General features: G+C 56.8%; 5 protein-coding genes across 5 annotated transcripts; 2 read left to right on the top strand and 3 right to left on the bottom strand.

Annotated features, from left to right (window-relative positions):
• Positions 1-38: 38 nt before the first annotated feature.
• Positions 39-2,575, bottom strand: L969DRAFT_51797 (uncharacterized protein; the record flags this gene model as incomplete). The annotated part of the gene is made up of 5 exons (XM_014711096.1): positions 39-662; positions 713-1,019; positions 1,069-1,141; positions 1,188-2,146; positions 2,199-2,575. 5 exons carry the CDS (start codon positions 2,573-2,575, stop codon positions 39-41), a joined length of 2,340 nt encoding a protein of 779 aa, XP_014566582.1.
• Positions 2,576-2,642: 67 nt separating this feature from the next.
• L969DRAFT_52136 (uncharacterized protein) lies at positions 2,643-4,910 on the top strand (the record flags this gene model as incomplete). The annotated part of the gene is made up of 8 exons (XM_014711095.1): positions 2,643-2,768; positions 2,904-3,010; positions 3,160-3,256; positions 3,302-3,337; positions 3,404-3,499; positions 3,561-3,693; positions 3,750-4,805; positions 4,858-4,910. The coding sequence occupies 8 exons, from the start codon at positions 2,643-2,645 to the stop codon at positions 4,908-4,910; spliced, it is 1,704 nt and encodes a 567-aa protein (XP_014566581.1).
• Positions 4,911-4,947: 37 nt separating this feature from the next.
• On the bottom strand, positions 4,948-7,097 carry L969DRAFT_89243 (glycosyltransferase family 4 protein). Its single transcript, XM_014711094.1, has 4 exons — positions 6,329-7,097; positions 5,351-6,279; positions 5,219-5,300; positions 4,948-5,167 (listed from the first exon to the last, which is right to left on the bottom strand). Exons 1-4 carry the CDS (start codon positions 6,903-6,905, stop codon positions 4,977-4,979), a joined length of 1,779 nt encoding a protein of 592 aa, XP_014566580.1. The 5' UTR covers positions 6,906-7,097; the 3' UTR covers positions 4,948-4,976.
• On the top strand, positions 6,991-8,074 carry L969DRAFT_95838 (uncharacterized protein; the record flags this gene model as incomplete). Its single annotated transcript, XM_014711093.1, has 6 exons — positions 6,991-7,040; positions 7,093-7,110; positions 7,184-7,244; positions 7,310-7,328; positions 7,382-7,986; positions 8,039-8,074. 6 exons carry the CDS (start codon positions 6,991-6,993, stop codon positions 8,072-8,074), a joined length of 789 nt encoding a protein of 262 aa, XP_014566579.1.
• Positions 8,075-8,237: 163 nt separating this feature from the next.
• On the bottom strand, positions 8,238-11,586 carry L969DRAFT_51922 (uncharacterized protein; the record flags this gene model as incomplete). The annotated part of the gene is made up of 4 exons (XM_014711092.1): positions 8,238-8,386; positions 8,440-10,212; positions 10,265-11,322; positions 11,381-11,586. The coding sequence occupies 4 exons, from the start codon at positions 11,584-11,586 to the stop codon at positions 8,238-8,240; spliced, it is 3,186 nt and encodes a 1,061-aa protein (XP_014566578.1).
• Between the last annotated feature and the right edge of the window lie 363 nt (positions 11,587-11,949).

The raw sequence follows: 11,949 nt of genomic DNA, 5'->3' as shown, positions 1-11,949 counted from the left end.
TCTGCCAAGATTAGAATGAGAACATCATGATCGCGATGTCAGTCAGAGTCGTCTGCTTGCGTTTGTCCTTGTGCTTCGCGACGACCTTTGTTCTTTGCACGCTTCGCATCGTCGGCCTTGTCGATGACTTTGCCGAGGAATTCATTCTCGTTGACAGCGTTCCAGAGGGCGATAGGATGCAGTCGTGATTTGCGTTGCGTGTCGAGTGCCTGCGCTAATGCGAGCGCTTCTTTAGTGTCCTTTCGTGCAGCGATTGAGCTCGGCGGCGGTCGCTGCTCGCGCATATCCCAGCTGCCGATCAGCTGACCGCGATCGTTCGCTTTCTGTTCAGGCGTATCGTGTCGTCGAACAAGCGACATCACGCCATCATCGCCCGTTTTCTCTATCTCTGCTCGTCTTCCGGCCAGTCTTCGCTCTTCGGCCTTGATCGCCTTGCGCAAGTTGTGCTCCCTGCGGCGCTCGACGCGCTCGTACGTTCGCTTGAACCGCTTGGACCACTTCTGCTTGCCTTCCATCCACCGCTCAAGTGGGCCTTCGCCAAAGACGCCAAGCTGCTCAGGCTTGATCTGAAGGGCTGGCAGCTCTTCTTCTGGCTCTAGATCACGAACTGTACCATCGATCGCGACGCGCTCTCTGATCATATAATCTTTGTATTCGGGTCTCTGCAGTGCTACGGGTCAGTGAAGCATTTGGCGAATACACGGATGCCCACATTGAAGGGCTGCACTGCAGAATAGATACTCGTCTTCATCTCTGCTTGTTGCTTCTTCCACCGTCGAGCTTGCTTGCCGAAGAGATCACTGCTACCTGTGCGTGACCTGTCGCTGGGTTGTGATCCGCGACTGACAGACGAAGAGATTTTCCGCTCGAGGGTGGGATGGATATCGTCTAGGGGTGCGTTGCTTGATGTGCTCATGCTATTTGTCGAATCGTCGATGCCGGGTATTTCCATGCCTGTTGCAGACACTGGCGAAAGTACATTCGCCGGCAGCGTTGCGAACTTCATGAATGAGGCCATACTAAACAGCACATCTCAGCGCCGGCTCAACAGATAGTTTTTCACCTTACGCTCTGAAAGCGAACTTGGCAGGCGTTGTCCATGAGTATAGTGGCAAGACGTGCGGCGCGTCATCGTACACCTCTTCGCTACAATCAGCTCAATACTGACTGAGAGCAGGAAGACTCACGTAAATGCACGCGCGTTGGCAAGTAATTGTTCAACTTGGCCGCCCGCTCGGGATTGGCAGCAAGCAGCTCTTGTCGTAGCGGGTACTTGTGTGGCCGAGCTGCGCGATGAGCGAGATAGATTATTTCGTCTCTCAAGACTTCTTTCTCGCCCGCAAGAATGTAGAGATCGGGCAGGCCGCCCAACGTTGGCGCTAGTGCAGGCGAGACGTATGGATGCGCAAGCTGGTCATTGGTCGCGTAGAGCTGGACCTGTTCGTTGATGACGAGCTTCTTATCACCGATAGGAGCAGCCACGACGCCAGGCGGCTCGAAGACTTGCGCGCCGTCTTCGAAGGCGGGCAGCTGAGGCTTGAATTTAGAACGCGCAAGATGCTGCTTAGCCACGTCGGAATCCTTTGGGCACCTGATGGCATCCTTCGTCGGCCCGGGTGGCTGCTTGTGAAAGTCTGTCGTCGGCTTGGAGGGCTGCTGAGTGGCAACCATCTTGAGCGTTGCCTGTCGCTTTGCCTGCTTCTCGTCGTTTTGCTGATCGTCAGGCGGTGGCCAGAGCGTCGAAGGTTTGTTCATGAACCCAAAGGACGGCAAGATGTCCGTTGCTGTATTCTGGATGATCGACGGGAAGGAGTGGCAGAGATCGACCCAGGGACTGATCAACAGTCCTCCGCCAGGCATGGGCAGATTCATGTCACGGAGGAGACAGAGCAGTGCAAGTGTCATGCCACCGCCGGCCGAATCACCACCAATGATGATTTTGCTCGGATCGACCGGCTTGTGCTTTGCGCCTTGCGGAGGTCTGATCAGATAGAGATAGGCGGCCAAACAGTCTTGCAGGCCGCATGGAAATGGAAATTGGGGTGCGAGACGGTAGGTGACTGCAAAGGCGCGCCCACCGATTTTGCGTGCCATGCGCCAGATCAAGTACTTGTGGGTGTCCACACTGCATAGAAAGTATGCTCCTCTACGATCCGACCGTCAGCCATGTCAAGCGGTCACGGGAAGGACAGCCGCACCCGTGAAGGTAGAGCAGGGTCGGCTGATCGTCGAGATCAGACGTGTACTCGCCCTCGTCCTCGCCCTTGACGCTCTCATTGCTGCCGTTGGCTTCTTTGGTCGAAGGCTCCTCCAGAGTGGGGTTGGCTGAAGGTGCGGTTGATGCGAGTGAGGCAACGTCGTCATCCTTGCCGTCGCCGTCGGGTCGATCAAGGGCCGAGCGACGACCAGACTCGATATCTTGCTGTTCCCTGAGATCTTTGGCCAGCTTGGCCTCGCTGGTGCGCCTCTCTTCAGCCTGCTTGAGCTGATGCTGGTAGAGCTTTGCGGCCTTGCGAGTCGACAGCACTTCGTCGTTTGTCCTCTCATCCTCTGCGAGAGAGAAATCTCGCTTCATAGCGATCCATTCAGAGACGATGCCACCGTCAACTCTGTCTCGACGCTGCCACCATTCCTTGCCGCCAATGACATACTCGCATTCTTCCTGGCCAAAGGCATCGACGAGTATCTTTGCGGCCGACGAGCAAGTCGCGGGCGGGATGACGACGGCGATCCGTCGGACCCATGCAGGCGTGGGTACGAAGAGACAGGTCAGCTTCTGAGCCTCCTCGACGGTATGCAGCGTGCTCTCCTCAATGACGTCCCGCAAGAATTGAAAGGCGCCGTCAAAGGTATAATCATTGCGCAAAGGTACGCCTGCTGTGCGCTTGCTCCTCTGAAAGTAGTGCTGGAACGTCGTCGACGTGATCGAGCTTGCGCTCGTCAGGGCCACTGCGACCAATGCCGGCAAGCCCATTGCAGCTGTCGTGTGCCGCTATCTAGCTGTTGTGTTGTGAGGCCGGAGCGGGGCGGCGGTCTGGGAAGCCGGAGCAGCAGTCGTGAGGATTGACTGCTACCGAGCAGCTGCTGGCCCGCACTGCTGCCGGGACCTTGCTGGGGTCGGGGTGCCGGTACGCCGGACTGTCGACGTGGCAAACAAAGCCGGCGGACGCGCGTGAGCCGAGACGAGCCACCAGGCAAGGCGGAGGTGAAGGCGAAGGAGCACGCTAGGCAAGGACGTTGTTACTCTTGCTCAAGCGTAGTTCCACACCGCCCTCGCTCCTGTTGACTCTCCACTGATCAGCCGGCTCGACACAAGCGACCAATCAAAGACAAACAGGTGAGCGCCAACGAGTTTGTCGCTCGAATCAACACACCAGACTGAGACCTCGTTCCCCGACATCAGACGATGAGAGAGGTCATCTCCATCCACGTCGGACAGGCAGGCTGTCAGCTCGGCAACGCATGCTGGGAGCTCTACTGCGAGGAACATCACCTCTCTGTGCGTGCCTGGCTGGTCTCCCAACTTCGCGTGTAGCTTGACTGACGTGGCCGTCTTTCAGCCTGACGGCCGCCTCAAGGAGACCTCAACCAAGTCTGACGAAGGCTTCTCCACCTTTTTCTCAGAGACTGGCAACGGCAAATATGTCCCTCGCGCGGTCTATGTCGATCTCGAGCCCAACGTGATCGATGAAGGTCAGTCATTCCGCGCAAGTCTCGATCGAAGCAGGAGGTGCTGACGCTTCCTGCAGTCCGAAACGGCGCCTACAAGGGCCTCTTCCACCCAGAGACCCTCGTCAACGGCAAGGAGGATGCCGCGAACAACTACGCGCGCGGCCACTACACCGTCGGCAAGGAACTGATCGACACCGTCCTCGACCGTCTCCGCAAGCTCGCCGATGCCTGCTCCGGTCTCCAGGGATTCTTCGTCTTCCATTCGTTCGGAGGTGGCACGGGCTCAGGCTTCGGCGCCCTCTTGCTCGAGAAGCTCTCGACAGACTATGGCAAGAAGTCCAAGCTCGAATTCGCCATCTACCCTTCCCCTCGCATGTCGTCGAGCGTCGTCGAGCCTTACAACACCGTCCTGACGACCCACACGACGCTCGAGCACGTCGACTGCTCCTTCATGGTCGACAATGAGGCCATCTATGACATCGCCCGCTCAAAGCTCGGCGTCGTCTCGCCCGGTCACACCAACCTCAACCGCCTGATTGCCCAGGTTGTCAGCTCGATCACTGCCTCCCTTCGCTTCGATGGCTCCCTCAACGTCGATCTCAATGAATTTCAGACCAACTTGGTGCCCTTCCCCCGCATCCACTTTCCCCTGGCAACCTACTCGCCCATCATCGGCGCCTCCAAGGCCATGCACGAGCAGAACTCGACAGCGGAGATGGTCAACTCGTGTTTCGATCCCAACAACCAGATGGTCAAGTGCGATCCTCGCAACGGCAAGTACATGGCCTGCGCCCTACTCTTCCGAGGCGATGTCGTTCCCAAGGACGTCAATGCCGCTGTCGCGTCCATCAAGACCAAGCGAACCATCTCCTTTGTCGACTGGTGCCCCACCGGCTTCAAGCTGGGCATCTGCAACGAGCCTCCCTGCCAAGTCCCCGGCGGTGATCTCGCCAAGGTCTCACGCTCGCTCTGCATGCTGTCCAACACGACCGCTATCGCCTCGGCCTGGTCCAACATCACCAAGAAGTTCGATCTGCTTTACTCGAAGCGTGCCTTTGTGCACTGGTACGTTGGTGAAGGCATGGAGGAAGGCGAGTTCAGTGAAGCTCGCGAAGATCTCGCCGCTCTCGAACGTAGGTGTCGCGTAACCATGCCCCGACAAGAGCTCACTCGCAAGATGTACAGGTGATTACCAGGAGGTCGTGGCTGACGACGAGGTGCCTGAAGGCGAATACTAGAGTTGCGCCACTTGGGGAAGAAAGGCAACGCAAAGCTTGTATGAGATTCAGTGCAATGCACAATGTCTAATGAATGTCTATGCCAGTCTGTAGTCTCTGCCAGCATGCTTGCCATCCCTTCTCGAAATTGGCTTCTGAGAATGTGTCGATTGCATGCTGTCTGGCTCGTCTGCGCATCGCCAGTCGATCCTTGTCGCTCATGCTGAGGATGATGTACATCTTTGCCGCAAAGTCATGCGCGGATTCTGCATGCCAGCCTGCCATGAAGCGTCAGACTGAATCAGAGCATCTCCAAGAAGATCACTTGCCAGTAGCTTTGTTCTCGACGGGCACGACGATATCCATAAAGGGACCGGCGGATGCATGCACGAGTGGTATCAGACCTGCTGCCTACTCACATGCATGTCAGCGTTGCAGTCGGCAGTCAGCCACGAGCATACCATGTATTCGACGACACTGATACCGAAATGTTCGTCTACCATGCTGTTGACGCCGACGCTAGCACGTGCGTATAGTTTGACGATCTCAGGGTAAGGCGCATTGACGACGAGCTCGACGGAATCTTGCACGCCAAGAGACTTTGCGAGCGACCTGAGTGCATCTACTCGGGCTCTGTCCTCGTCGTTGCGCACTGATCCGGCCATGATGAGCTTCACTGCATGTTGGCCCGACCTGAATTGCGGCTGATTGTCGAACAGAATCTTAAGAGCGACGATCTGAGTTCTGTGCATCTTCTCCGGTCGAAACTGCGCAACGCTGAGCAGAATGACCTCGCGGTCAGTCAGCGGCAAATTGGCGAGCGCCTTCGTATCGCACGGCGGATAGACGAGCGTAGCTTTAGACTTCGGACTGTGCTCGACTGGTTCATTGGGCGACGCAGTGCTTGCTTCTGCCGCTGTGTATAGGGTGGTATGCGATTTCCGATGACGCAGACTTGGCGCGTCCAGCTTCAGAGGGTCACGAGATTGCTCGTCACCAGAAGGAGGAGCCATTTTTGCTTCGGCACGCTCAAAGTCGTCATTGAGCCTTCGCTCGGCCAGTCGGACATGCTCGTCGTCGTCGTCGTCATCGCGCTGCATGAACGGCCGCAAGAGGCGTTCGACATGCGAGCGGGTCCAGGAGGAGTTGACCATGAGCTCGTCTGCTTGTCGAAGTGCAAGACTGTACGCTTCCATGACGAAGAGGTAATAGACATGCTTGACGTGGGCCAACATCGCTCTCAGCCAGCCGCGGTCGTGTGGCGCATCGGCACGTATCCGCTCGACCATGACGCTAGAGATGGTCGGATAATGAACATAGGCGCCCACCGGTACTTTGCCAGCAGTCAGTGCCTTGACGAGCGGGAATGTGAACGCATATCCCATCGTGTCTGTCTCGACACTGTCAGCGACGATACGGCACGGTCGCGCTTCACTGACCGATGAAGACGTCTGGCACAAGCTTTGAGAGTGCCTCATGACCGAGTACGATGCTCCCGAGACTCTGTCCGAGCAGTGTGATCCGCTTCCAGGTCGCGTCTTCCACCCAGACACGCTTGGAGAGACTGACGAGGATGATGCGCATTGGGTCGAGTGAGATTCCAAAGCGTGCTCTGACCTGGCTGACGATGACGGCTTTGCTGACGCCATCACCGGAGTAGACTGCAATGATAGCTCGTGGATCACTCGACTGATGGTAGGCGATGGCGGTCCACAAGACGCGCTCGCCGCCTCCGCCTGCATTGCAGTAGGGATGGAAGAAGCCGACGATCAGTCGTCTGCCTTGCTCGCCTTCTTCTCGTATGCCGAGCTCTGAGAGTGCGATCCGCCGTCTGACCTTGTCGCTAGCGAGCAACCTTGTCCTGTAGGCTCGAACAAAGGCGCGGGCAAGGTAGTAGCTTATCGCAGCCACTTGTAGGAAGATCACAACAACGATGAGGCTGAGCATAGCAGGACCCATGAGGGTCATCTTGGTCTGGCCGCAGGTGCTTGTCAGCCAGCATGTGAGCGTGTGCATCATGAGCAGGTCAGCTCGTTCGTCGGCTGCACCAGCGCGCGCGTGTTGCTGGCAGGCCGTTGCCGGACTCGCTCACGCCGCCATCATGAGACCGTCCGCGCCCAGCTTCATCAAGCTACTGGTTCCCGTCAAGCGGTCAGTGGGCAAGTCTCGTCAGTGCTCGTCAGGCTGACGCTTGCTCGCACAGGACGATCGACTATGCAGTGTGCGTTTGCAATTTCAGGCACCGATGGAGCCGTACAGCCACGGCAGTCGCTCACACAATGACTGACCTGCAGGAAAATCCGAGTCAATTCTGCCCAGACGGGCGTCGAGACCGATGGCGTGAAGCATTCCATGGTACGCATGCCTCGCTAGGCCGCTTACACGCCAAGCTGAACACTTCAATGGCGCCGTCATGACAGAACCCATTCGATGAGATAGGTCAGTCAAGTAGATCAGATCACCTCGACAGCTGCTCACATAGCCTGCTGCAGCGGTCGAGGAAGCAGTGCGCCTCCGCGAAAAGCTAAAGGCAGACATCGAGTCCATCCGCGTCGTCACCGTCGGCGGTCCAAAGGCGACAGATGTGCTCCGTACCGCACTCGCTATGGGTGCAGATACCGGCATACACGTCGAGACGGCCGACAAGGAGATCATCGAGCCCTTATCAGTCGCAAAGACGCTCAAAGCCATCGTAGACAAGGAGAAACCGGATCTCGTCATCCTAGGCAAGCAGGCCATCGACGATGATTCGTCTCAAGTGGGCGGCATGCTCGCCGGTCTACTGAACTGGCCACAGGCCAACTTTGCGAGCAAGCTAGACTACGACAAGGGTGCAAACGAGATTCACGTCTCGCGAGAGATCGATGGCGGCCTAGAGACGCTCAAAATGAAATTGCCAGCGATCGTTACCACCGATCTCAGATTGAACGAGCCCCGCTATGCGTCCTTACCGAACATTATGAAGGCCAAAAAGAAGAAGATTGACAAGTTCACGCCCGCCGATCTCGGCGTCGACATTGCACCGAGGCTTGAAACGATCAAGGTCGTACCACCGCCAGCCCGCAAAGGCGGCGCCAAAGTAGACTCTGTCGAAGCTGTAAGCCTCCATTGTTCCGGCAACACCTTCCGTACTAATTGTTTGCCAACAGCTGGTCAGCAAGCTCAAGGAAGCAGGCGCAATCTAGATGTGGCAGACGTGACTGCTTAGCCGTTTTCCAAGTCTATGCAAAGCGTGAGTGTGACACAACAGGAAGCTCAATGATTAAACGACAAATGTCCGTGAAGGATGATGAATGTCCATATGCGATGTGAAGGGGTCTCAATACGTGAATTCCTGGAAGAGCAACTTCAGCCAAGATCATCCTTCATCAGAGGGATACTGACCTCGCAAACGTGTACAATCTGGCCAGATTGGTCGCCTTGCCAGATCTTGCGCGGACTGATGCGATCTGCGACCAGTCGGCGGACCTGAGCGTTGAGTGCCGTCGGTCCACAAGCTGCACAGGGATCATCAGTCTTGTGTGCCGCAGCGGACACAGAAAAACCCTACAAGCAACGACGATCTTCCCGCTGGCCCGTCTGACTTCTTGATCCGCAATCTGCTCGAGTCGCGGCTTGCCAGACCGAGCTAGCTCGGCGATGATATCGAGATCTTCCTTGTCCGCTGCTCCTACGTCGAGATAGATGTCTTCGTGTTCATCACGGAACGGTGAGAGATGCTGCATGCTGCCCAGGATGTTCTGTGTGCTCGAGGCATACAAGGAGCGATCGTAAAAGTCAGACTTCTCGAAGCTCGAATCTTGCTCGACAGCCGCGGACATCATCGAAACGTTGCCAGAACTCGGTCTCCGCGACTCAGCGTTGTACGAGGGCGCGAGACTGCTCTGCGACGCGGATGGCGCATGCTTATAAGACGACTTGCGCGCTGGTGGATGGGTCAAGGGTGCGAGTGCTTCTGATCTGCCAGGCGCGAGACCGCGCGAGATGCGAGATCGTGCCCGACGCAGTCGTCCTTCCTTACGTACTGTCGCAGATACCTTTGCTTCGCCTGTTGTACGCACATCTTCCTCTCCTTCGAAGAGTACAAATTCTGTTGCGTCTTCGTCTTCTTGATACATGTCATAGATACCGCCAGCTTCTGCATCGTAGCTAGCTTGCGTCGCACTCGTCTCGACAGAGACGAGCGAAGGCCTGCCGTCTGGGTTGAGAGATGGCGGCGGTCGCAGCTGCTCAGGCTGCGTAGAGGCTGTCACACTCTTGACAGCATCACGCGTGACGAAGAGATCGACTTGAAGTTGGGACGGCGGACACATGTCGAGACATTTTCGCAGTTGGGGCGCGATCCATGACAAGTGAGCATACTCGCGCAAGATCCACACGAATCTGACACGTTCGAGCTTGAAGTTCGTCGATGCACCGCGACGAGCAGCAGCGTCACGCAACGCCATCTGTTGACAGAGATGCTCGAGAACTGACAAGCCAAAGCTGACGCCCGACCCGCCACAATAGATGATCGCAGAGCTGTAGTCCGCCCAACGTGCTCGTGAAGCTGAGCCGAGCGCGTTACTGACTTGTGCACGTATCATCACGCCCTGCGTGAGGTCGTAGGTGCCCGGCTGAGCTTCCTTCTGTCGTCGTTTGGCCACGATAGAATTCCACAGATCTTTCGTAAAGCCTTGGCGCGTCCTGATCAAGAAGATGAGATCTGTCTGATCTGCATTCTGGCTCGAGATTGCATTGGCCATCGTGTACGGATGCGACTGCCAGAAGGCAATACTCGGCACCGTCAGAAGGCAGTTCTGGCCGGGCGCCCAAGACACCTTGCGAGGTGTGCGAAGGGTCAGCCTGATCGTGCGACCCGGCAAGAGCTGAGCGTAAGCATATCCGGGAGGAGGACGGATAGGTCCGGGCCGAACAGGCAACAGACTCGAATCTGTCGAGGATTGCAGAGTATGGCCCAAATTGAATGTCGAGTGCGAGACGCTGTGCATGGGGGTGAGGCCTGGCCTTGCGCCATTTGGCGTTGATGGCATGTTCGCACCACCATAGGCATAGACAGAGTCCAGATTCTTTTGTGCATAAGGGGCAGGGACGTCTGCGTGCTCGTTGAGTGCATAGTGAGATTGCTGCATATCATGACGTTGATAAGGCGAGCGGCCTTGCTTCTCGACAGAGTGTACTGTGAAGTCGCTGTCTTTGCGTGCCGGCGACCACGTCTGCTCCTTGCTTGATCGCTTGCCCAGTCCATTGATCCAGCACCAGATGGCACCGCGAGTTGCGCGCTCGCCGCCCCAGAGGGCCAGTGCAGCGATGGCCCAATATTCTACCGCTCAACATCAGTAAAGTGCTCGTCAGTGATAGACATCAGGACGTACGAAGTGTCTCAAAGTGTACGAGGCAGCCGACGAGAAAAGCAATAGATAGTGCGACGTGTGAATAGTAGAAGAGCTCGTAGAAACGGCTCCTGAGTGGGTTGAATGATAAGACGACCATGGCACAGAGAGCGACGTAGGCGACGACGCCGGCAATGAAACGATAGTAGATCCATACGTCATAGAAGACAGCGTTGCCGTAGGGATCAATATCGAGCAAGAGCTGCTTCGTCCACAGACCGACGTGGACCGTCGAGAGCGCAAAGATGAGCCTGCCAACCCAGCGATGGAAGAAAGCCGTCTTGTCGAAGCCGTAATTGGTCAAGAAAGGAATGGCAAAGATGTTGAAGGGCCAGAGCTTGACAGCAAGGGTGATGACGAGTGGGAGGAGCGCATAGGCAATCATGCCAACTCGAGAGGAAGAAGTCCAATAATTCTTTGCGATGCGGTAATTAGCAGTGGTCAACAAGGGGTCATTAAAAGGCGCCCAGCCATTGGGGTTGAGACTCGTGTCGACGGCCTTGCGTTTTTCGAGCAAGGAGCGCTTCTGGGGCGCAATCGTTGACTTGGGCGGGCCTGAAGATATGGCAGGCTTGCAGACCCCTGCGCTGAGGACACAGTCTGTCGGAGCTAGGTAGTCGTCGCCGAAATAAGATACGCTGAAGAGGACGACGGTGATGATGACGAGTGTGACGATCTGGCTGAGCGTAGGGCAGAGGAACCTTCTTGGCTTGATACCTCTGCTCTTGCCGGCCGGAGCGCCTACTTGACTGTACCGGACAGGTGCGGGCGGATAGTGGTCAGGCGAGTCAAAGTGGGCCTGAGTGGTCACGATGGGACTGGTGGGGCTGTTGAGCGTCGACTTGCGGTCGTTGCTCGCTTGTGCCAGGTGATGAGCCAAGGGCTGAACATGGTGCCGGGACTTTCCGATGCCGACATCGAGTCTTCTGATCGTGTAGGAGCGCACGAAGGCGCCTATGACGCCGCCATCGCCATGGCCGAACTGATGGAGCAAGGACCAGATGAGGAGCACTGCGCCGATGACGAACCAGAGTACGTAGCTGTTTGCATACGCTCGATCAGCAGGAGCTTGGCTGGACATTGGACGGTCAGACTGACGCATATCTGAAGCTGGGCCAAGAGAGCTCGTGGGCGAAGAAGTAGGGAATGAGGAAATAAGTCTTAAAGGTGTTGTTGTTGAGCGGGTTGGAGGAACTCCAGACGACAGAGGCTGCAGATGTCGTGCTGGCTGCAACGCTCGCAGTCTGGGTCGCACCGCCCAAGCCGGAGGAGGCCACTGCGGCGAAGGAGATACTCGTCGGCATTGATCGTCAAGGGTGCTCTTTGAGGCGCCACGACCTGGCCAGACTGGGCAGCTGCTCGCCCACGTCTGATCTAAATAGCCTCCGTCAGTGTCGCACGGACCTCTGGCAGACTGCTGCGCGATCGTTCAGTCTGTGCGCTCCCTCTTCGCTTGGCCGAGTGCGTTGCTCAAAAATGACTGCGCGCGCAGTCACCGAGCGGGTCACCTGCGGGACAATAACAGACGGGCGGGCGGGCGAGATCTCAAGGAAGGCAGATCTACACACGACAGGCCATGACAGCGTCGAGAGATGCACGAATGCATTGGTTCAAGTGAGAGGAGGAGCAGTCTAGAGTGATGATGTCGTTCGTGAATCAATAAACAG

Source organism: Mixia osmundae (assembly GCF_000708205.1).
Source record: "Mixia osmundae IAM 14324 unplaced genomic scaffold scaffold_8, whole genome shotgun sequence".
Taxonomy (NCBI): Eukaryota; Fungi; Basidiomycota; class Mixiomycetes; order Mixiales; family Mixiaceae; genus Mixia; species Mixia osmundae.
This window is presented reverse-complemented; position numbering and strand designations above follow the sequence as displayed.

What these genes read in the sequence shown, in the direction of transcription:
- L969DRAFT_89243 (XM_014711094.1), bottom strand. Translation starts at nt 6,905, where the DNA reads ATGCACACGCTCACATGCTGGCTGACAAGCACCTGCGGCCAGACCAAG. An exon ending in TCAGTGTCGTCGAATACATG is followed by an intron (nt 5,301 to 5,350) that starts GTATGCTCGTGG and finishes GCATGTGAGTAG; the next exon opens with GCAGCAGGTCTGATACCACT. An exon ending in CGTCGAGAACAAAGCTACTG is followed by an intron (nt 5,168 to 5,218) that starts GCAAGTGATCTT and finishes GCTTCATGGCAG; the next exon opens with GCTGGCATGCAGAATCCGCG.